Consider the following 25,990-nt stretch of genomic DNA (forward strand, 5'->3'; position numbering starts at 1 on the left):
ACAAGATCATTTAACCGTTTTTGTTCCAAACGGTTTCTCTTCTTCGTGTGTATGCGCTCAAAAACAGACCAATTGCGCTCACAACCTGAAGCACTGCAAGTTTGACTGAGGACTCTAATTGCAAACCTTTGCAATTGAGGACACTGGCCACCAAATGACTCCCACCAATGTGCTGCAAAGAAAAAGACAATAATTAGTAACTTAGTTTATAATTTGAATTGTAAAGAACGTAAACAATTTTAACTTGAAATGAAAAACAAAATGGAAATTGGAATTGCTTACCTGGTTGGTCCACATCTCTTGCCATCTTTGCCAAGTTTTTGCCAAAAGTACCGCTTGCCATATTGAAAATATTAAGCTGTCTATGTATTTCCAACTGGTCTACATGGTTAGGGACCATGCGCTCCAAGCAATCAATCAATCCAGCTCTGACCTCCCCATCATGCTGATCTCCTAGCCGATTTTTATAGTGATACCTTGGGTTCAAAAAATACCCGGCTGCATGTATAGGACGATGGAGTTGATTGTTCCATCTGTTATCAATGATCTCCCATATACGGCCATATTTAGCTAACCTGTCCTTGTAAGCTGCCCGTATCTGCTCCTTTGCCTGATCCATAGCTTCATAAATGTAGCCCATGGCCAATCTTTCCCCATCCACCAACCTTAGCACCTTAACAAGGGGCTCGGTAATTTTCACAAGCTCTACAGACCTTTTCCAAAAATAAGTGTCTAACACTTTCTTTTTGGTGTCTTTTCCATCTGGTCTACGAGCCCACCGAGATTCAAACCATTCTTCAGAGGAAAACATTTTCTGCAAGTTTTTATGTTGACCATTGAGACATTGCAACGTGAGGAAGTGAGTTGCAAATCTCGTAATTGCAGGCCTAACAAGCTCTTTGCCTCCAGTGTGTTTCCTCATTAGGCTCAATACCCATGAGTGGTTGTAAATGTATTTTGTAATGCACTTGGCATGCTCTATAGTGTTTTTTACCCACTCCACCTTGCCTATATCCTCAAGCATGAGGTCTATGCAATGTGCAGCACATGGAGTCCAAAATATGGTCTTATATTTGGCCTCAAGCATCTTTCCAGCAAGAACATAGTTTGAGGCATTATCAGTGATGACCTGCACAACATGCTGCTCCCCAACTTCCTGAATAATGTTATCCAAAAGCTCAAATAGAAGGCTTGCATCCTTTACCCTATCAGATGCATCAACTGATTTCAAAAACATGGTTCCTTGAGGGCAAGAAACAAGGAAATTAATGATAGTGCGGTTCTTTCCATCGGTCCATCCATCTGACATAATGGAACAACCTGTTTTGAGCCATGACTCTTTAAACTCAACCAAATACTCATCAATGGAAGATATCTCTTTTTGCAAAAGAGCTCCCCTCAAGTCATGCATACTAGGGCCTTTGAAGCCCTTTCCTGCAGCTATAACAGAGTCCCACATAGCTTGGTAATAAGGTGAGCGAGCAGCATTAAATGGGATATCTGAATCATACCACCATCTAGCAATGTATTGGTGAGAAGTTTCTTTGCATTGTTTTTTCCAATGTTGATCCAAAGTGGGTTGAGAACTTGGCTGGGAGGAAGTGGGATTAGATTTAGAAGAGGCAATGTTGGCAGAAGATGAGAAATAACTTTGGATGTTTGCTCTCTTTGTTCCTTTTGATGGTTGGCCAACTCCAACAGAAGGATGAACATAGTGAAAAGGGTCATTGGTGGAAGGGATAGAAGTGGAGTCTTGAATCTCATAATCATCATACCCACTCTCTTTCATAAGATTCATGGCTTCTACTAATTCCCTCTTCCTTGCAATTTCATCTTGGATGGCCTTCTCCCTAGCCTTATCCTCATAAAATTTTTCAAGCTTGGCAATGTATTCTGCCCTAATAGGACCTAACAGTTCTTTTGGTGCATCACATGGCTTTACTTGGCCTCTTACCCCAGCCAAGTGTTGTTTCAACCTAAGAATACCCCCACCTCCAATAGATTTATGGCATAATTTGCATATCATTTTTCCATCAATTACATCACAATGAACCCATGCATCGTCCTTTCCTTTTGGAGCCATGTTTGCTTGAAATAATAACAATTTGCAAAGAAATCTGCCATTTAAAAAAAAATTGCAGCTAAGCAAAATGGAAAACCAAAGATAAATGTAGAAAAACAAATGCACATGCAAGGCTCAAGCTACAAAATTTGATAGCATAGAGCTAGAGAGTTTATAGCATACATGATAGACCATAGAAGTGAGAAGTTTATCAGTATAACACATTAAAAAAAAATTCATGGACAGCAGACTCAAATGAGGAATTATCAAGTGCAAATCCTTACCTGGAAATGCAAACTAGCTCCCTTAGCCTCCTCTTGAAGATGGCAACTCCACTGGCAGCTACACACTATCTCCAAAATAGCTCCAACTCCAACTCCAAGATGACTACTTCAGCAAAAACTCCACACTCTCCAAGCTCACAAACAAACTCACAAACACTCACAAACACTCCAAATCAGTTGTGTGAGACAAATGAGAGTGAGAGGGGTGTCTTGAGGGTGTTTTTGGAGGGAAAATACCTTTCCCTCCCCCCCAAAACCTCTAAACCATAAAACCGCAGGCGCTTTTTCCATAAACCGGCGGGCTGTCCATAAACCGGCCGGTTTGCTACAAACCGGCCGGTTCCGCCCTAAACCGGCCGGTTTTGACCGGTTAGGGCAGTTTTTTGGGCAAATGAGGTGGCTAACCGGGTTTTATAGGCCGGTTCGGACCGGCCAGGCATCCAACCGGCCGGTTAGACCGGTTACCGGTTTTTGTGGCCGGTTTTTAAAACTATGGCTGCACCGTGTTTCCCAAGTTGGGTTTTTCCGAGGACGAGTTGTCCAAAAATAACGGTGTCACTTGTGTGCTTACTATTTCTTTCAGCTGTTGATATGTAGATGGCTGAGACTGTATTGTGTTTATTTCGATGTTTATATGTTTAAATATCTTTTTTGTAATTAATAAGTAGGAGAAATAAACCAGAAGAATACAAATAAAATTTCTACCGGGTAGACTTAGAAATTTCAATATGGTATCAGAGCGTGGTTGCAGATCATAGGAGAGCAGAAGGCATCAACTGAAGTAGAGAATTTGTAGCAAAAACAACTGTCCCGAGTGACAGAAGTTGTTCCTTGCAGAAAGCGACAGAAGAAGGGTTGACAGAGAGGGACTGTGTCATCAGTTCGAGCCAGAGAGAGGCCAATGCAGAAGTTAAGGAGGGCAGAAAAGGCTCACGTAGAGCCACACAAAGACCAGGAGGGTTGACACAGTTGGCTAGAGGAGCATTTCAGCCAGTGCTGGGATTGCGCAGAACCTAGAGGCTCAGTCCTTCAGTTGCTGGGGCATAGGAGGTTTTGGGTAGATTGCGGGGAGTGAAGCTGGTGGGGTGTTGTTGCTTCCGAGTTAGAACAGTACCTAACGGGCAAAACCAAGGTAGAGGGAGTCCCTACCGAGGCGGATTTCTAGCCAAGTAATCCAGACTAGTGTTGTAGGTGCATAGGAGATCGAAGAGGTGCGACTCGGCGATTGGTAGGCGGATTTCCAGGAGGGAAATCGAGACTCAGAGGGAGTCTAGCGAAGAACTTCTAGACAAGAAGTAGTGACTCAGAGGGAGTCGAAGAAAGAACTTCCAGAGGGAAGTAGAGACTCGGAGGAGTCGAAAGGAAGAGCAGAGAGATGGCCATGAATGGGTTGAGGGATCAAGACAGGCTGGACGAGGCGTCCAACTTTGTGGTCTAGAAGGCTAGGATCTTGTCCATTCTATATAGTCATCGCATCAAGGCCTTCGCCTTGAGAACAATGGCTATTCCAGTTGACTCGGCTAATAATGAGGAGTACGAGGAGGCAATGGCCGAGGAAAAATGCATCATCCTTGATGGTGGCAAGGATCATGTGGTCCAAGTTTCCAACATATTGCCGAGAAGGAGACGACAAAGGAAATGTGGGACACCTTGAAGACGTTGTACCAGCATACATCTGTGTAGAGGAAGATGTTACTTGAGAATCAGCTGCAGTCATATCATATGTAGAAGGGGGAGCAGATAGATCACTTCCTCGGTCGGTTGAAGGAGATCCGGGACCAACTAACTTCCATAGGGCCCACGCCGAATCAAGAGTTGATGGTCAGGACCGCATTAAACGCAATCTCCGAGGAGTGGGAGACATTTGTCCAGAGCATACTGGGCAGGGCGAATCTTCCAGATTGGGAAGAATTGTGGGCGGCTCTTCGCCAAGAAGAGATCAGACGGCTGAGCAAGACGTGAAGTAGAAGCAAAGGAGTTTGGATCAAGAAGGAAGAGGAAGAGGATGCATCTTTGGCATCTATGGGGACGCAGGAGAAGAGGAAGAAAATGGACCTCTCCAAGGTCAAGTGCTTCAACTGTGGGGAACTGGGTCATTATGCGAACCGGTGTCCGAGGAAGAAGACTAAGGGAGAGGAGTCTAACTGCAAGGCAGCGCCAGCGAAGGCGGAAAAGGAGGTAGAGGAGGATGAAGATCGTGCCATGAGTGCTCATGTACCTCTAAAGAAGAGCTGGGGAGACATCGAGTTGTAGTCAGGAGGACTACATGCGATGAGGGTAGGATCCTTGAGGTACCCAAACTCTTGGATTATACCTTGCTACAGGAGCCTCGAAGAGAGAGTGGTAGGACTGGCAGATGTCGGTGGAAACGGATGCAGATGAAGCAACAGAGAGTGCTATAGTGCAGGAGTCCCGGGTGTTGAAGTTTCTAAGTCTGACAGTTAGAAACCCTCCATGTACTTTACTGATTTATTCCTACCTACTTGTTCTGTTAATTAACAAGTTATTTACCATGTAAATACTGGAAATAAATACAAGTACATGATCAACACATTGCAGATCATCAAATGAAGGAAACAGAAACAATCAGTGACACCGTTTTTTTCGACTAATGTCCCCAGAAAAACCCAATGCGAGAAAACTGGTGCAGCTATCCGAGGGTTTGATTTATTAAGCAGTTTTAGAATACAATCTAGGTGCCAAATCCGGCTCACCCAACAGAGAAAAATCTCGGCATTAGTACCTCTCAGTTGGAGACAGATTTTCTGGTTGAAAACCCGGATAAACACTCTGGCAGCTCCACAGCTGCAATCTGCCTCACGAAACCCCAGGGTCAACCTCTAGGGACTGCGTCAGCTCTCTCTGGCCCAACGTTAGCCCAATGTCACTCTACTTGGCCTGCATCAGCCTTTGGAGGCACTGCATCAGTCCTCTGGCGCTTTGAGGCACTGCACAGCTGTTGGCTGCCTTTGCGTGAGCCTTGGCTAGCTCTACGTGAACCCTTGCTGATTCTGTGTCCCTCTCTCCGGCTACTGCCCTGATCCTCCCAGTTCTATCTCTACCTTTTTGCTTTTGTATTCACTGCCCCTCAGCTGCAAATCTGATCACTCTCTCAACTTTCTCAGCAAACCCAGCCCCAAAAAGTCGAAATCTTCATCTCTTGGTGTGTTCTCCAAGTGACCCTCAAGCCTCCTCTTATACTTTTCTCGTTGACAAATCAATGGTCAAGATTAAGTCCCTAATCAACGGCTAAGATTAGATCTGGATTGATACATGACTTTTGGACCATTCTAACACAGTTTTATATTAATTCACATTAATATTTTAATTTCCCTAAGTTTAGACTTAGGGACTCCATTAAAAATATTAATTATTTTAATATCTACCAAAATGTTTAGAATCTGCCCAAACCCTTTCTGGGTATTGGGGATCTCATGTGCCTTAGCCTCTCCACCAACTTTCGTGGCTAGATCACATCTGATGCCACCCCAAATAAACACTCCCTCTTAGCGAGGACTGTGCTCTAGCAATACTCCTCACTGAGTATCACTTTGATCATCCGACATCAGTCTTTGTGTTGATGCTAGGCCTGCTGCCCATCATTTGCACTGTTGCATCCTGTACTGCTACCCATGGCCCTGCCACTGCCAGTGTTGCATCCTTACTGCAACTCCCTCTCATCCTGTTGCATTGTGCTGGCCATAACATTGCCACTGCTAACTGCTGCACTGCAACCCAAATACTGAGAAGTAAGTAACTGATCTCCCAACTCTGACATCTCTGTCAGGCTAGAGACACCCATGATGTTGAATCTCCCTCTGTCGCAAACAAGTGCTCCCTCTCTGACCTCTGCGCTGCTGCAACTATTCCATGCATCTCTCACCATTGCACACCTCTCTATGCCATCTTGCACTGGTGCAACACTCTTGTGCTTCTCGCATAACTGCCTCATGTTGTCTTGAGAATCTTGCACTGTAGCTCCCTTTGTCGCTCCATCTGCATCTGTCTCTACTGACATCCACCAGTACTACTACTTCTCTTCGGGGCTCCCGTAGCAAGGTCTAATCCAAGAGGCTGGGTACCTCGAGGATCCTGCCCCTCATCTCCTGTAATCTGTCTGACTACAGCTCGATGTCTCCCCAATTTCGCTCAAGTGGCGTGTGAGCACTCATGGCACAATCATCATCTATCTCCACTTCCTTCTCTACACTTGCTGGTGCAGCCTTAGTCTCGGAGGCCTCTCCCTTTCTCTTCTTTCTTGGACACTGGGTCGCATAATGACCCAGTTCCACACAGTTGAAGCATTTGACCTTGGAGAGGTCCTTCTTCTTTTGTTTCTCTTACTTTCCCTCAGATGCTGGGGCAGCATCCTCCTCTTCCTCCTTCTTGATTCTGATCGCCTTGTCGTTGCTTCCCGCCTTGCTTAGCCTTCTAATCTCTTCTTGGCGAAGAGTCGCTCACATTTCCTCCCAATCTGGAAGGGTCGCCCTGCCCAGTATGCTCTGGACAAACACCTCCCAGTCTTCAGAGACTGTGTTCAGGGCTGTTCTCACCATCAATTCTTGATCCGGCGTGGCCCCTATGGAAGTCAGCTGATCCCGGATCTCCTTCAATCGACCGAGGAAGGTGTCAATCTATTCTCCCTTCTGCATCTGGTATGACCATAGCTGATTTTCTAGTAACATCCTTCTCTGCATAGAAGTATGCTAGTACAATTTCTTTAGGGCCTCCCACATCTCATTTGCTGTGTCCTTCTCGGCAATATGTGGTACTACATGGTCCTTGATCCTGTCAAGGATGATGATCTTGGCCCTCGTCATTGCCTCCTCATACTTGTCGTCATCAACTTGGTCAACTGGGATCGCTATCGTCCTTAAGGCGAAGTGCTTGACACGATTCCTGTCTAGAACGGATAAGATTCTGGCCTTCCAAACTATGAAGTTTGAGGCTCCATCCAGTCTGCCCTGGTCTCTTACCCTGTTCACTACCATCTCGTTGCTCCTCTACTTCCCTTCTGGAAGTTCTCGGTGTGACTCCTTTTGAGCGTCGATTTCGCTCCTGGAAACCCTTCTGCCAACTGTCGAAATACTCCTCTCCAATCCTCCTTTGCTGCTACAACTCAGTTCTGGATTTCTTGGCTAGAAATCCGTTAAGGTAGTGCTTCCCTCTACCTTGGTCTTGCCCTGTTAGGTACTGTTTTGATTACAGTACCCCACCAGCTTCACTCTGCAGCTTACCCACAGCATCCTAAGCCCCAACAAATTGAAGGTTAGAGCTTCTAGGCTTTGTGCAATCCCGACACCAGCAAAATCTGCACCGCCACGGGCGTCAATCCTTCCTGACTGAGAAAGATGACCGGGCACTGCGTAGGTCGAGTATGATCCTCTCTGCCACTACGCTGATCCTCTTCTCGACTCAAACTTGATGACGCAGGCACTGCGTCACCCCTTCCTTGCTGCTTCTCTGCTAGGAACAACTTCTGTCACTCAGGACAGTCGATTTCTATTGCTGCTGCTCTGCTCCGCTGATGTCCTTAGTTCTCCTGTGATCTGTAAACACCCTCTGATACCATGTTGAAGTTTCTAAGTCTGACAGTTAGAAACCCTCCATGTAATTTACTGATTTATTCCTACCTACTTGTTATGTTAATTAACAAGTTATTTACCATGTAAATACTGGAAATAAATACAAGTACATGATCAACACATTGCAAATCTGAGTGTTTTATTTATTAAGCAGTTTCAGAATACCATCTGGGTGCCAAATCCGGCTCACCCAACAGAGAGAAAGCTCGGCCGTAGTACCTCTCATTCGGAGAGAGATATTCTGGCTGAAAACTGGGATAAACACTCCGGCAGCTCCACAGCTGCAATCTGCACCATGAAACCCCAACGCCAGCCTCTAGGGACTGCTTTAGCTTTCTCTGGCCTAGCGTTAGCCTAAAGTCACTCTGGCTTGGCCTGTGTCAGCCTCTAGAGGCGCTGTGTCAGTCCTCTGGCCCTCTGCGTCACCCACGCTGGCCCTCTGAGGCACTGCGTGATCCAAAATGGATTTTGGACAGATTCCTAAGTCTAAGTGTTCCTCACTGAGGAAAATGAAAGTCCAAGGAAGTTCCTGGAACTAGCCCCATTGCAGAGATCGTCTCATTCTAAATCTACTGCAACTTGAATGGGCAAAAACTGACTTAGGATGCAGAAGTTATAACAAAATGAAGCTACCCTTTTTCCTTTGGAAAAAGAGGCAAAATCCCCTAAGAATGGGTCCTAAAAACCCTCTAAGTCTTCAAAGTCTTCTAAAAATCCAAAAACCATTACAAAAGGAGAAGTTTTGGAAATATCGGATTACACTATCGGGAGGCAAAACCATAGAGAAAACATTGAAAAATGGGCTTATCGGTGATCAACAGAGCAATGAACAGGAGCCGTCGGATCTGGCCGATCAACGGTCCAGATCCGATCGGCAAATCGCAATCGGCGGTGGCAGGCGGAGGATATCAGAACATGTTATATGATTATTGCGACCGCGATATCGCAATCGGCGATAACAATGGAGCGCTTACCAAACGGCCTGGGGCTTATGCGATATGCGATTGCGACAAGTCGCATCGCAATATCGCATCGGAGCCACCCAGAGGAGCGGGGATATATATATATATATATATATATATATATATATATATATATATATGCGATGCGATGGCCGGACCCGATAGGGCTATAGGCGATAGTTGATATATTTTAAAATCTGGCCAATAGCATTTTGCTATGTATTTTTGCATATTTCGTTTAATAAATGAAAAGTGAAGGGATGCACCGATGCGATGAATCCGGACTCGAAGGGGTTCCGAAATGCAAATGCATATTATTTCAAATCCGTCTAAAGCCATTTACGGGATTTTTCCATGTTTTAATGTATTTTTAAAATGCAAAGGGGAAGCCACGGAACAGGGCAGTGGCGACATGCGATAAGCGATTTCAGGTGGACCCGATAGGAATATAGTGCACATTTATGAAGATTTGAAGTCCGATAAATAGAGATTTGGCGATTTTTCCCGTGTTTTATAGCGTTTCTCTGTGTAAACAGGGAACGACTATTTCTAGGGATTTCAAGTGCCGATGGTTCCATTCCGTTACAGAATAGGTGGCCACCATCCCTGAGGGTGTTTAGCAATGATTGCTAATGCTCAGAGAGGGGATTTGAGAGGGCCAAGGCTGGAAGACAGAGAGCCCGAAAGGGAAAACAAACAGACAGCGCCAATTGGCTTAAAAAGCCATGAATGTCAAAGATAGAGGGGTTGCTAGTGTTGTTGGTTGCTAAGGTTGTTGTTGGGGGTTTGTTGCTGAAAGTGAAGCCAAAGCAGGAAGCTAAGGCGAAGGAGGCAGTGCAGAAGCAAAAAGAGCAGCCGAGGGAGTCACTTGGAAGTCAAGTGAAAAGCCAAGAGGGTTGTAAACTGATAGAGAGCAGAAAGGAGCTAGAGCCAAAGAGCAAGAGCCAGAGCCAGAGCTGAAGAGCCAAAGTTAGAGCCAAGAGCCAGAACCAAGAGCTGAGAGCCAGAGCCAAGAGCCAAAGCCAAGAGCCAGAGCTTCAAGAGCTAGGGGATAAAATGGTGTCTGAACCCATTGTTTCTGTGTAAAACAGCAGGAGTTGAGCCAAGAGATTGTAAAAAGGACTTATACCATAATCCCAGAGAGCTTAGTTGAGTTGACTAGAGCTCACAGAGACGTAGCCCAAGAGTTGTGGGTGAACTCCTAATTAAAGTGCTATATTATGTGTCGTTTTTACTGCTGCATTATTTACTGTTATATGTATTTATATATCAGTTCAAGCACATTTATATATCAGCACAAATAGCAGATTTTAAAGCATATAATCAGTCTAAAACAAATACCAGCATACACCTTATGTTCAAGCACATATTTAATTCCGCATTGTTTAATCAATAAGACATGGGAATATTTAAGCTTTGGAAGTGGGAGAGGTTTTTGTAAGTTAGACAAGAAGCCTAAGTTCCCCATTTTCAAATCACTGCGCAACTCCTGGCTGCCTCTGTGTGAGCCCTGGATGGCTCTGCGTGAACCCTTGCTGATTCTGCCTCCCTCTCTTCGGCTACTGCACTGATCCTCCCAATGCTATCTCTGCCTCTCTGCTTCTGTATTCACTGCCCCTCAGCTGCAACTCTGATCACTCTCTCAACTTTCTCAGCAAACACAGCTCCAGAAAGTTGAAATCTTGATCTCTTGGTGTGTTCTCCAAGTGACCCTCAGGCCTCCTCTTATACTTTTCTCGTTGACAAATCAATGGGCGATATTAAGTCCCTAATCAATGGCTAAGATTAGATCTGGCTTGATCCATGACTTTTGGACCATTCTAACATAGTTTTTATTAATTCACATTAATATTTTAATTTCCCTAAGTTTAGACTTAGGGACTCCATTAAAAATAATAATAATTTTCATATCTCCCAAACTATTTGCCTAAACACTTTCTGGGTATTGGAGATCTCATGTGCCTTAGCCTATCTACCAATTTTCGTGGCTAGAGCATATCCGATGCTACCCCAAATCAACGCCGAGCAACACAAAGCTAGGAGGCTGCACCAATGCGAGAGGCACAAAGGAGGTTGCAATAGTGCAGGATAGCACAGAGAGGTTTGCAGTGCTGTGAGAGGCAGGGAGTTGTTGTAGCAGCACAGAGGCAGTAGAGGGAGCACTTGATAGCGACATAGAGAGCTTCAACATCGGGAGTGTTTCTAGCCTGACAGGGATGTCAATAGTTGGGTGGATCAGTTACTTACTTCTCAGTAACTGAGTTGCAGTGCAGTAGCGGTTAGCAATAGCACGATGCAACATGATGAGAGGGGGTTGCAGTGCTAATGCAGTGTTGGGAGAAAGGACCAACAACAACACAGATGTAGAGGGAGCTTCTGTACGGATGCAGCAGTGGCAATGGTAGAGACATGGGCAGCAGTACAGGATGTAGCAGTGCAGAGGATGTTGGGCGGGGAGGCCTAGAGAGCACAGTCTTCGCTAAGAGGGAGTGTTGATTTGGGGTAGCATTGGATGTGCTCTAGCCATGAAAATTGGTGGAGAGGCTAAAGCACATGAGATCTCCAAGATGCAGAAATGGTTTGGGTAGATTCTAACTGTTTGGGAGATAGTAAAATAATTAATATTTTTAATGGAGTTCCTAAGTCTAAACTTAGGAAAACTAAAATATTAATGGGTATTAATATAAAACTGGGTTAGAAGGTTCCAAAAGACATGGTCAAGCCAAATCTAATCTTAGCCGTTGATTGAAGATGTAATCTTGGTCGTTGAAGGACCAACAGGAAAAGTATAAGAGGAGGCTCGAGGGTCAGTTAGAGAACACACCAGAGTGATCAGTCATTCGATTTACTAGAGAGGGGTTTGCTGAGTAAAGTCGAATCAGTGATCCGTTTGCAGCGAGGGGCTGTGGGTACTGGACAAAGAGGCAGAGATAGTGCCGAGAGACCAACGCAGAGGCAGAGAGGCAGACGCAGAACCCAGAGCAGGCCACGTAGAGCCCAACAGAGACAGCGCAGAGCCAAAAGGGCCTGCTCCATCCACACAGAGGGCAGCAGGAGTGATGCAAAGGGCCGTAGAGGCTATGCAGTGCCTGCGAGGGTTGACGTAGAGGGGCTTGAGGCCGATGCAGAGGCTAGGAGGGCTGACGCAATTCTTTAGTGGTGCTGGAGAGGGTTTCATGGTGCAGATTTTCTGATATCTGCTTCCAAATAGAGAGGTATTACTGTCGGTTATTTTTCTATGTCGGGTGAGCTAGTTTGGCGCCCAGTTGTACTCAAGGATATACTGCATAATAATATGACCTTCAGAATTGTTGCACCGGTTTTCCCAAGTTGGGTTTTTCCAGGGACGAGTTTTCCAAAAATAACAGTGTCACTTGTGTGTTTACTATTTCTTTTAGTCGTTGATCTGTAGATGGTTGAGACTATATTGTGTTTATTTCGATGTTTATATGTTTAAATAACTTGTTTGTAATTAACAAGTAGGAGAAATAAACCAGAAGAATACAGATAAAATTTCTAATGGGTAGACTTAGAAATTTCAACAGTGTTCACCGAGTGTGACCTTGTAGGAATATTCTTATCTTGGGGTCCCAACCCTCAAAGAATATCGGTCCTCGTGCCTACTCTTTTCTTGGATGCCCTACACATCCTCAAAGTGTATCGGATGCCAGATGATTACCTAATCCTCCCATTCTTTCTTCCCAAGTGAAGAATGTTGTGTCTCTTTCTTCCTCCTAATTGAGGAAGACATGCCCAAGTATCCTCTGACAAGGAACTTGTCTAAGCTCCTTTTTATTTGGGAACTTGTTATAACTCCTTCTTAGCTAGGGACTTGTCCATTCATCAACAACTTTTTCTTAGTGGGTCCTTTAGTTGCTTGATCTTCTTCCTTCCTTTGATGTCATGCAGTATTTTTTTAAACTTCTTCTTGGTAGGGCACTGGCCATCGATCACTTTCCTTCTTGGCTTGTCATGTCATTGTGCCTTCATGGAAAATGGCCTTCTTGATGTATGTTAGGTTCTTTCGTCAGCTAGCTACTCCTTTGTCATTTTTCTATGCTTCAGAGTACTTATCCCATAGATGCTTAGTTGTACTTCCTTGTTTCCATTCTTTGATTTGGTAGCCCTTCATGACTTCATCCTGACATTGCTTCAACATTAAATAGTGCTTTTGTTGGATGTATTCTTCATCATGACATCTTTTGTAGAGTTGAATCAGTTATCTACACCTTAATATCTCCAAGGCCTTCATAGGTGTCAAGGGTCCTTTGATCCTTTTCTTCCTTTGTCAAAGTTGTCATGCCTATTTTTTTTTTTTTGGGAGATGTCTTTAATGGATCTTGTTAGATAGTGATTCCTTATGACCATGGTGTTCTTCACATGCTTGATCTCTTTCTTCATTTGCTTCCTCTTGAATTGTTTAGATAACAACCTTATACTTCCTCATGAGAACACTTTCTTCTTTACCTGCTTCTTGGACTAGTTAGCATTTCTTCTTTAACTTGCTTCTCAATCAGCAATCTTATATTCCTTAAGAGAGTATTTCTTCTTCACTTGCTTCTTGGACTAGTCAACAACCTTATGCTCCTTATGTGAGCATTTCTCTTGTTGACTTGTACATGCTCTTGAGTATGTCTTTGGTGAAAGAGATCCTTTTGTACTTGATCATGTTTTAGAACTATCCCCATGACTCAATAACATATATTATGACATGACTTAAACTTTTGATGCATACATACCTCATCTTGATTCTGCTTTGATCATTTCGACTTCATTTGATGGTCCTTCTTGATTGATGTAGCCTTTCTTGCTTCATCTATTCTTGCCAGCATATCATCCTTCCTTGTATTCCATGAATGGAATTCTTGTTGATACATCTGCTCTTATTTATGAACCTTCTTTTGAATATTCTTCTCATAGGATCTTGAAGATCCTCATCTTGCAAATGTTTCTTTCTTTTGATGATGGAGGCCTTCTAGGATTTACAGTGATGATCAATTATTCTTTTGTCATGGATGAGGTGCTATAATAGGTATGCTCCTTCTACATGAATATCTTGAGCTATATGTATACCATGCTCCTATATTCTAGAAGATATTTCTAACCATGCATTTTGTTCTATGCTCTTTCTACATGAATATGTTGAGCCATATGTTCATCATGCTCCTATATTCTAGAATACATTTCTAACTATGCATTTTGTTCTATTTCTACATGCTCCTATACTATTCAAAACTTTGAAAGAAGACTTTAAGTGAAGAAGTAGACTTAGTCATAGTAGAGATCTGGAGGATATTCCTTCTTTTGCATCTTGTCTTCTTCTTTCACTTCTTGAGTCATGTGACCTTCTTCTCTTTTTCTTTTGTTGTTGTTGTCCTTCTTAAGTTTAGGACAATTCCTTTTGTAGTGTCCATATTCTTGGCATCCAAAGCATTGGATTTTGGACATATCTCTATGGTTTGTTCTTCGTGGACCAAATTTGCCAAATTTTCCCTTTTTCTTGGCCATGGTTGCAAATGCTTGCTCCTTTGATCCCACATCATCTTTTGCTTTGAGTCTAGTTTCCTCTATCTTGCATAGAGACCATAATTCACTTAGTGGGGTAGCTTCCTTCTTGGCATATATGCTTGATGTGAAGTTGCCCCAATCCTCAAGTAGAGCATTGAGTACTACGGTTGTCATTTCTCTGTCAGACATGACTTCTCCCAGCTCTTGAAGTTGATCCCTCATCTCAGAGATCTTCATGAAATATGGAGCTATTCCTTCCTTTGATATCTTCATCTTGTACAAATAATTTCGAAGAGATATCACTTCTCTAGCTGTGCTTACCGAGAATAACTCTATTAGCTTGTCATAGATTTATTTTGATGTTTCAAATTTGGAGACATAAAGAATGAGAGTCTTTGATGGATTCTATTATAATCCTTTGAGCTGTTGTGTCATCCTTATTGTACATGGCTAAGGCTTGAGTTTGTTCCTTAGCAGGGATAGTGATATTCCCTTTGATGTGATCTAGAAGTTTATTCTCATTGAGAAGTAAATCAATCATCTTCTTCCATGCAAGGAAGTTAGTGGTTCCAACCAATTTGTTGCTTTCCTTGCAAAAATACATTGATGTATAAACAGGAGGGGACATATACTTACTTGATAGAGTTTTAGATGTAGTCGACTTGTTTTCTTCTTGAAGACTTGATGGCTTGCCTTCCTTAGATCTTGATGCTCTTCAAGTTGCTTTCTTCAAATGGACTTGTTTGATTGCTTGATGACTTGGCTTGTAGTGCTTTTCCTTTTGAAGATGGTGTGGCTTGATGTAGGTCCCTCCTTAATTTGCTCTTCTTGTAGGTGCCTTTATACAAAAGCCTTCTCCTCTTGCTTTGTAGTCTTCTTGTAGTCCTTCCTTGTCCTTGATGTGAATGAGACTTCTCGGATTGATGCTTTAACCTCGTAGATGTCCTTGAGATGTTCTTCCTTGATGAGTGTTCTTGAGATGCCCCTTCCTTGATGTGTCACCTTAGCTCCAATTCCATGTTGAAGAATCAAGGGCAGTTATGTATAGTAGGATTCTTCTAGACTTGATAGCAATTTGTGAAGCACTTTTACTATTTATCTTTCATCTTCTTCTTATTATTATTAGTGTGTGTGTTTACTTCATCAAACTGCTACCAAAACACAAGAAACAAGAATACAAGATGTTGGCTCTCTTCTAGGGCCAAAACCTCTCTCTCTTAGAGAGGAAAACCCTTTTGTAAGTTTCTCTTATTGAAGCTTCATTGATCAATGCCGAACCCTAGACCCTAGACAAGAATGTCCTCCAAGCACAAGTCAAGTCCTTCCTTTCTACACTTCGTTCCCCGACACTTTGTCCTCCTTCTTCAGCACTTCGTTCTTCTTACAACTTGTTGATAGTCCTTGTTGTACTTGCCCTAGAAGAGACACTTATTCTTGGTCTCTAGTGAGGCCCTTCACTAAAGATAATTTCTTCCTTCTTCTTGACCAATCGAACTCCTTCTTCAATGCGTAGGTGCATACTTGATATGATAGTCATGTAGCCGCAAATTCTCCACGTGTGGGAGGTTTCGTGGTGTAGTTGGTTCCTTTCTCCTTCATATGAGAGAGTCTCTTCTTCACTCTAGTGAGAGGCCTTATAGGCCTAAGTTTCAAGCCCAAACAATGAGAAGTATGAGATTGTTGTATTGCTGCTATTATGACCACAATAAGCCCTCCTTTTGTCACACGTGTGACTGTGTTTTTCCCTAGAAACAATCCTCCAACCTTTGCTTAGACTTCTTTCTTTGCTGCACTAGAGGCTCCTTATCTTCGTCCTATTTCACTCTTATCTCGGCTCCTTGTCTTCGCTGATTTCAAAGATGCTTGCTTGTCATTATGAGGGAGTGGAAAACCTCTATATATGGAGGACTATCCCTCCTTTAGGCCGACTTGAGGCCGACTTGATGTCTTCAGGCTGACTTGGATATTCTTCATCATTTTTGCTCCTTGGATGATGTCGTTGTGTGGAGAGGACTTGACTTTTCTTGGAGGGATTTCCTTTGACTCCTATACAAGTTAATACATAGTGTAACATGCCCTTAAGGGTCTTCAATAAATACATTGACTCTTTGACTTCCTAGAAGCACTTAAACATGTGCTTGACCTACTTCAATGAGCACGAAACTCATTGATAAATATAGCAAAAATAATATTTCTTTTCTTGAATAAATACAAATATCAAAAGTACATTTAAGAAGACTGAACCTAGTTACACTTTCTTCAACATCTCGGACATATAATATCCAAGGAATGGGTAAAAGTGGATCCTAATAAGATCAAGGCTATAAGAGAATGGCCCAAACCAGTTAATATCTCCAAGCTAAAAGGATTCTTAGGATTGACTGGGTATTATCAAAGATTTATTAAAAATTATTCCCATATAATGACACCCCTAACAAACCTTCTAAAGAAGAACTCATTTCGATGGTATGCTGAAGCAGAAAAGTGTTTTGAAGACTTGAAGGAAGTTATGTCTAATGACCATGTACTAGCAACTTTAGATTTCTCAAAACCTTATGTCCAATAGCTTTCGAAAGCAGGAAACTCAATAAGCGAGAATGTCTAAAATATACATACAACAAAAAAATGCTCGCTATTATGCACGCACTAGACAAGTTGAGGCAATATCTTTTCGGAAGTAATTTCTCCATACGAACAAACTATAACAATCTCTAGTACCTCCTCCAACAAAAAACGCTCTTTGAAGAACAACAAAAGTAGATTGAAAAAATTGCTTCTTTTGACATTGTGATATTACATAAAAGAGGAAAGGACAATGTAGTGGCAAATGCTTTGTCTGGGAAAGACGAAGAACCATCATTACTTGCAGTTTTGGTCATTGTTCCCAAATGGCTTAATGAGATTCGAAGTGAATATGCAAAAGATCCAAAAACTAGTGCCATAATCAATAACCTTCCTCAAAATTCAAAATTTGAATGGAAGAAAGATATTCTATGGTACAAAGGAAGAATTTATCTAAATTCAAATTCCAGTTTAAAGCCAATATTCTCAAGGATTCACATGATTCACTATCAGCCGGACATGTAGGGTTCTTTAAACCTACTATAATGCATGCTAGTCGTTCTTTTGTAAGGGAATGGGTAACGATATTCAAAAATATGTAGTTGATTGTGTTAAATGCCAGGGGAATAAAAATGAAAATATTATGACACCTGGACTACTTCATCCTTTAAATATCCCGAATTAGAAATGGGAAGAAATATGAATGGACTTTATCAAAGGTTTACCTGTGTCTGAAGTAACTTTTCAATCATATAGGAACCTACCTCAGCATGAGTTCAGCCTACCATCCTCAAACAAATGTCCAAACAGAGGTTGTCAATAAATGTTTAGAAGCCTACCTACGTTGTTATGCCACAAAAAAACAAAATAAGTGGGTTCAGTGGTTACATCTCGCTGAATGGCGGTACAATTCTACTTACCACACATCAGTGAAAATGACTCCATTTCAAGCTCTGTACGGATACAAACCTCCGAAATGGAAGGACTTTGCTATCATCAAGACGAAACTTCCAACTATTAAAAACTAGTTAGAAGAAATCCAAAAAGTCGTCCAAACTTTTAAATAAAATCTAAATAATGCAAGAAATTGTATGAAGCATCAAGCTTATTGAAATAGAACAAAGAGGGAATTTGAAATGGGAGAATGGGTGTTTGTCCAACTTCAGCCTTACAAGCAGTTATCCTTAAAATAGAAGGGAAAAAGTAAATTGGCACCAAGGTTTTATGGACCATACTAGATTGACAAAAAGATCAACCAAGTAGCATACAGTTTAAGCCTTCCTGATAAAAGTTGTGTTCACAATGTTTTCCATGTATCCTGCCTTAAAAAGGAACTTGGTGAACATCAATCAGCACAAACAACACTTCTGACTTTAGATGACGAAGGAAGGGTCATTCTAGAACTATAAGGCATCATCTCCATCAAGGAAAAGAAGTTGTGATCTCGAGTAATCAAAGAATACCTGATTAAGTGGAAGGACTTACCAGAAGAAGAAGATTATTGGGAGACATAAGTGTTTCATCAACAACACCCGTCGTTACGTATGCTTTGAGGACAAAGCATCTTTTCAAGAGGAAGGCAATGTTATGTAAAAATTAATTATATTTGAAATTATTAGTTAAATTAAGGCAAAGGGCATGATCAAAGATCATGCCCATTCAACAAGAGGCACCCGAGGCAGTATTTAAGCCAGGGGCCTCCCACAATTGTATCCATCATCAATTCATTAATAAAATATATATCGTTTTCTATCTAATGCTTAGTATTTTTACTCCAGTCATAAATGCAGGTAACTAACATTTCTGAACTAGCTGAGTGATGAGTCATTGATGACTCAAACATTAGATTATTGAGTTTATAAACAAAATAGTTAATGTGCAAAATAAGTTGTGTATAGGTATGCAACAGGTATTGATAGTTAAATTGTTGTAATAGGTGCAAGAGGAAATGAGAAATGGTCAAGTGGAGCTTGAGAAATATGTCATTATGAAATGATTGACTAAACCTCCAGAGGAGTATCCAGATTCCAAAACCAACCACATGTTCAGGTAGATATCTATATCACCATTTCATCCATTTTCAAGTAGCTATTTTTGTGTTTATGATGTATATTCACCTTCATTCCATTGGAGTATGCGTACAGGCTTATCATAAGTCGACACATTTCATTCTGGACAAGTGGCATTAAGAATGAAGCAGAGTGGCCATCATATTGGTTGCTTTGTTGGTGCTACAGTTCCTTACATAATTTGTTTTGAGCGGGTGTGTTGAAAATACTGAGAGGGGTGGGGTGAATCAGTATTCCTTAGCAATAGCACTTTTAAATCTTTTCAGAGCATTAGTTAATCTTCAATTATTATTAATGTTTACGTAGTAATAATAGTAAATAAAAGAACACAATAGGCACAAGAATTTTAGGCGGAAAACCCCCTCCGGGTCAAAAACCACCGAACGTTTTTCTAATAAATTCTTTAATCTTCAGCCCCAACTGAAATGAAAGCAACAACTTCCTAGAATTCTAGAAAAGCATTCTTCTCTAGCTCCCATTGGAAGGACGCCACAACACCTTGTTTTGTTTAGTAATCAACTGAATGGATGCCCCAACACCCTAGTGAGCCACAACTCGCCCTAGCACCACCCTACCACCCTAAAGTGTTCACAGGCCCCAACCTATAAACGACTTCATACACCTGGCTAGCACCTCGTTGCCACCCTACAATGACTGAAATAAGACAAGACTGTGGATTCCCAAACCAGGGACAACAATCCACAATACTTTAAGATGTACATTAATTTTCATGTACTTGACCAAATACCCAATCGCTCTATGACCTGCAACTCAACCATGACATCATCCCAACAGTGACTCCTATACCTCCCAACACTACCTCTCCGACTCTAAGCAAAATGAATCTTTTACAATCTTTACAATGATGACTCTTTTACAACTTTACAATGATGACTCTTTTACAAATGACTCTTGGCCTTAATACTTGTTCACAATATGCAGATGGCTTTCATGTCTTCAAAGGATGTCCCACTACAATGCTTCCTTTGATTTGATACTTCTGCTCTTGAATTCTTGCTTGGTGTTGTACTTGAATCTTCTTCTACCCGCATGCAAAATTTGTTCGGCGAAATGAATCCCAAAACAAAACAAAATACCCTTCAACTTACCTTTGCCTGCAAAACACATGTAAGTGCATAATAATGAATAAATACAAATTAAAAATTACAATGCATACCCGAAGTGTGCTTTTCACTTTTGTTGTTGACTTCCTACAACAGTAGACAAAGACTCTATGCAAGACTATATCCAAAACTGACCTAAAGATATATACAATAAAAACTGATGATAGACCCTAGACTAGTGATGGACCAAGTTCTAGTACAACAAAAAAGACCATTCTATCAAATATGACAAGGCAAGTAACATGAACTTACAACATCATATAGATTTAGCAAACTTGGTGTAGCATCAAGAATATGTAGCTTAAAATGTGTGGTATCAAGAATACAACATCCGAAAAACTAATTGTGACATATAGAGACATAGAGATATAACTGAGACAATGTATATACTTACTTTGTCTTGCAAAAACAAATGTTAGAGATGATACTCAAAATTCAAATGTAAACACTAATCATACATACTTTGTTGTAGGAGACTTACCCTTGATTTTTGATGTGTGGTCCTTACTGCAGTGATCCTTGAATGCATGCTTTTTCTTTCCTTCTAGGAGCTCGATATTGAATCTGTTGTATCTACATAATTTCGGATCTCTAGGGTCTGAAATTTCGTCCTGTGATATCACTCTGAGTCCTCTTTCCAACCCCACAGGTTTGATCAATATTGGATTTTTCAAGAAAGTGTTATGCCCAATCTCCCACGATGACATGATTATAGCCTGGTTTAGTAGAGCAAACTTGTACAAAGTCCCACGTGTCACTGTTTGATCCAAAATGGATCTAACATAGACTTCTAAGTCTGAATTTTCCTCATAGAGGAAAAATGAAAGTCAAAGGATGCTCTTGGGAATAGTCTCATTGTATAGATCTCTTCATTCTGGATCTAACACAATTTGAATGGGCTAAAATGGACCTCGAATGAGGAAGTTATTGCAAAAAGAAGTTTGTCATTCATCCTTAGAAAATGGAGGCAAATCCTTATTAAAAGGGACGTAAGGCTTAATATGCAAATATCGCATCGCAATGTTAAAGGACCTGGCCTTAAGGAATTGCGATAGCAGCAGCGCGATTGCACGTGGACTGTTAGATTAGACGCACAAATCAACGGTGGAGATGGCTTTATCACATCGCACAAAACCATGGGAGAAGGGCCAAGATCCATGCCATTGCGACTTGCGATAGTGATACACCGATGCGATCAGGCGATTAGGCGATCGGAGGAGCAGAGAGAGAGAGCCAAGATCCAGAGCCAAGAGAGCCAGAGCCGAGAGCCACAGAGCCGAGAGCCAGAGAGCCAGAGAGCCAAGAGCGAAGAGAGCCAGAACCAAGAGCCGAGAGCCAGAGAGCCAAATAGCCAGGGATAAAAATTGTATTCTAAACCCATAGGTTCAGTTGTAAACCAATGGAGTTGAGTGTGGAACTTGTAAAAGAAGTTTACCATAATCCCAAAGAGCCTAGTTGAGTTGAGTAGAGCTCATGGAGACGTAGCCAAAGAGGTTTGGGTGAACTCCTAATTAAACTTGTTGTCTTATGTGTTTTCTTATTTGCTGCATTATATTTACTGTTATGTGTGTTTTACATCAGCATAAGCAAATGTACATAGGCACTTGAACAGTCTAAAAACAAACACAAGCGTACACCTATTTCAAGCACTTTTAATTTCGTAATTATCAATCATAAGCATAGATCTGGGGAACATATACAAGCTTTGGAGTGGGAAAGGTTCTTGTAAGAATGACAAGAAGCCTTTAGTGCCCCATTTCAGATCACTGTTGCGACCTTCAGCCCTGAAACCGATACCAAACAAACTATAGTCCGTTCGCTTTCTGTCACTATTTACGAAATTGGAATCCAATACTCAGAGAGAAAGTTATGACGATTTTCCCAATGTCACTTGTTTGACATGGAATTTGGGAGCCTACAAAAACTCTAACTTCCTCAGATCATATCTCCGAAAATATAGCGAACCAAGATTTGAAATTCGGTCACGAGGTTCATCAAGATTTCGGCTCAAATGGGTTTTAATTTCATCTTTTGAAGCTTCACAAAAAAAAAGTTGCAGCGAAAATTACACAATGTCCTGTTTGAAGCCACAAAATCCCTACTAGAGGAGGATATGAGGGTCATGTCTTGAGTTGAGAGGGTCCTCAACAAGTGAACGTTGGAGGGATTTTAGGAGCAAAAAAAACATTGTTAATTATTGGCTATTCAATGACCATAACCAATTATGAGTTCCATGACACAACCCCATAGGGTTTTAGCCCACTAACTAGGGTTACTAACTTCAAATGCAAATACCTCTTGAACCATGAAGAACTGGGAGGCTTACCGTATATCAATGGAAACATCTCGATGAGTAGAATCCATCGAGAAGATATTGGATGCAAAATAATATGATTTGTCAAGTCAAAATTCCCTTGCAAGATTGAGGTAGCCCTTGGTGCTGCTTGGGTTGACATCAATGACAACCACTGATCAACAATCTCCCCCTTTGGCATTTATGGCAACACAAGTACTCCTCCTGCGATCGTGACATCTTCCTACTGCCTTCTCTCCCCCTTTGTCATCAATGGCAAAGGGTAACTCCCCTTGACAAACAGCCATCCTACGGACCTGTACACACCTCCACTCCCCCTTTCTACTCGAGTAGATAAGAGAAAGAGTCTAATGAAAACTTGGGAGAATCCCAAGATTTTGGCGAAGATACTCAAATGCTTCACAAGGTAATGGTTTCGTAAAGATGTCAGCAATTTCTTCCTTTGAGCCAACGTATTCAAGCTTGATATTCTTTTCGGTGACTTGCTCTCTAACGAAATGATATTTAATCGGAATGTGCTTCGTTCTGGAATGAACATAGGATTCTTGGAGACACTGATGGCACTGGTGTTATCGCAAAAGACGGGAATAGGCTCATCAAACTTAACTTGAAGATCTTGCAAAGTTTGCTTCATCTAGAGAACTTGTGTACAACAAGCTACTACCGCGATATATTCTGCTTCTGCTGTGGATAACGAGATTGAAGACTTCTTTTTACTTAACCATGAAACAAGACAACCACCTAGATAGAATGTTGCTCCACTGGTACTCTTACGATCATCAACACTTCCTGCCCAATCTGCATCTGTATAAGCTTGGATAACCAGATCATTTCCTTTGGGATACCATAGACCATATTCCGTTGTGCCCTTAAGATATCGAAGAATTCTTTTGATGGCAATAATATGAGATTCTTTTGGTGCTGCTTGGAATCTTGCTACTTGTCCAACTGCCTGCATCACATCAGGCTGAGAGGCTATCACATATAGGAGACTACCAATCATGGATCTATACAACCTTTGGTCCACATCCTTTGATGAATCTTCTAAGCTTAACTTGCAACCTGTTATCATGGGGGTAAGGACTGGCTTGCAATCTTCCATCTGGAATTTTTTGAGCATTTCCTTGATGTACTTGGTTTGATATATGAATATTCCTTTATCTTGTTGAGAAATCTGAAGCCCCAAAAAGTATGTCAGCTCGCCAAGCATAGACATTTCAAACTCACTTTGCATTTTTGTGGCAAAGTCTTTACTTAATCTGTCATCATTTCTTCCAAAGATTATATCATCCACATATACCTCGATAATCGTTAGGTTATCTTGATCCACTTTCACATAGAGATTGTTGTTAGCGCTTCCTTTCTTGAATCCTTGTTGATGTAGATACTTATCAAGATGATCATACCAAGCCCTAGGAGCTTGCTTAAGACCATATAGTGCCTTATTTAATCTGCAAACGTAGTTTTCTTTGTCAGTGAGTAGAAAACCTTCAGGTTGTTCAATGTAAACTTCTTCTTCCAATTCACCATTTAGAAACGTTGACTTAACATCCATTTGGTAGACCTTGATTTTTCTCGAGCATGCATATGCAAGAAACATCATGATAGCTTCCATTCTGGCAATGGGAGCAAATGTTTCTTCAAAATCGATTCCTTCAACTTGTGCATATCCTTTGTAGACTAATCTTGCTTCATTCCTGGTAACCTGTCTGTCCTCATTCAATTTGATTCTAAAGACCCATTTAGTTCCAATAACATTTTTATCCTTTGGTCGTGGAAACAATTCCCAAGTGTTGTTCTTCTCAATTTGATCCAGTTCTTCATTCATAGCTGCTCCCTAGTGTTCATTTTGACTAGCTTCCTCAAAATTGCTAGGCTCAAAAGTCGCTAAAAGGGCAAGATGGGCCTGCTGTGATGAATGAAGTTGTCGACTTCTTTTGGTTCCAATTCCTTCATTTATGTTTCCGATGATCTGAAATGACAGATGATTCTTTTGAAATTTTTGGAGAAATTTCTTGTACATCTTGCTGATCATTTCTTATTTCTTCTTGGTTGACTAGTGTTTCCTTATTTGATTGGTCTTGTTCTGGAGATTCTTCTTCATCCTTCACAGATTCTACCTCAAGGCCCTCAGATTTGCTTGAAGAGACGATTTCACAGTATTCGTCAAAAGTAACATTTATACTTTCAACTATTTGTTTTTGCCTCAGATTGTAGCATCTATAAGCCTTTCTTTTGTGTGAATAACCAACGAAAATACCTTTGTCAACATGGGAATCGAACTTGCCCAATTTTTGGTCTTCTCTTTTGATGTAGCATTTACTTCCAAATATTTTGAAGTATTTGACGTTAGCTAGTCTTCCTTTCCATAGTTCATACAGAGTCATGTTACAATTGTTCCTGAGCAAGCCTCTGCTTATAATGAATACGACAGTATCAATTGATTGAAACCAGAATTTATGTTTTTTCTTTCAGCTACTCCATTCTGCTATGGTGTTCTGGCTGTTGAGAATTGCCTTTTTATTCCATATTCGTCATAGTATTGCTGAAATGCTTTGGATGTGAATTCTCCACCATTATCTGATCTTAGACATTTGATCTTCAAATCTGTTTCATTTTCAACCAATTCCCTGTAGATTTTGAAACATTTGAATGCCTTAGGCTTTTTCTTCAGGAAACTGATGGTTGTTATTCTGGTGTAATCATCTATCATTAACATAAAGTATAATTCACCGTCTAAACCTTTTGTTTTCATAGGACCACATAGATCATTATGTATTAATTCCAATGGACGTGACGCAAAATGTTCCTTTGTCTTGAAATCAACATTTTTTCTGTTTGCCGTGCCGACAAGATTCACATATCGTATTGGTAGGTTTTGAGATTTTCGGCATTTCTCTAACTGCTTCCTTTTTGTTGATCTTGACCAAATTGTCAAAATTTATATGTCCCATTCGTTTGTGCCATAACCAACTCTTGTCTTCTTTTGCCAAGAAACACCCTTTAGGTGTCTCATCCAAAATATATATGTCGTTTGGAGCTTTGCTTGTTGTAGCCACAATTTTACCAAACTTGCCTTTCCTGATTTCACATTTCTTCGAGTTGAATAACATCGTGTGTCCTTGATCGCACATCTATCCAACACTGAGCAAATTGTGATTCATATTTTCAACTAGCAACACATCCTTTGCTAATGCATCCTTGCTTCCAAGAGTGACCGTACCTGCTCCTATGACGTTTGAAGACCCGTCATTTCCAAAAGACATTGTTCCATCCTTCTTTTCTTTCAAGGATATGAACTTATTTCTATCTCTAATCGTATGCGTTGAGCAAACACTGTCAACATACCATACATTTTTGTTGCTTTGAGCCTTGAGAGTGAGAACACACCTTTTAGTCTTCCTTTTCCATACTTTTTGATTCTGATTTTGTGAGAATTCCTTTGAAGATCTTCCAAGTCTGCAATTTTTGGCTAGGTGTCCAAAATTGTTACATTTGTAACATTCGACATCATCTCTCA

General features: G+C 41.3%; 1 protein-coding gene across 1 annotated transcript in view; it reads left to right on the forward strand.

Moving 5' to 3' along the window:
* The window catches only part of LOC149211516 (DNA polymerase alpha catalytic subunit-like), a 67,892-nt gene that overhangs the window by 27,323 nt on the left and 14,579 nt on the right, over positions 1-25,990 (forward strand). Inside the window, exon 3 of the mRNA XM_089391519.1 lies at positions 18,900-19,012. Coding sequence (XP_089247645.1) covers positions 19,005-19,012 — 8 coding nt within the window. The 5' untranslated portion in view covers positions 18,900-19,004. The remainder of the gene's footprint in view (positions 1-18,899; positions 19,013-25,990) is intronic.

Source organism: Pinus tabuliformis, chromosome 1_1 (genome assembly GCF_031772625.1).
Source record: "Pinus tabuliformis cultivar Carrire ecotype Pingquan chromosome 1_1, CPIR1, whole genome shotgun sequence".
In the NCBI taxonomy this organism is placed as follows: Eukaryota; Viridiplantae; Streptophyta; class Pinopsida; order Pinales; family Pinaceae; genus Pinus; species Pinus tabuliformis.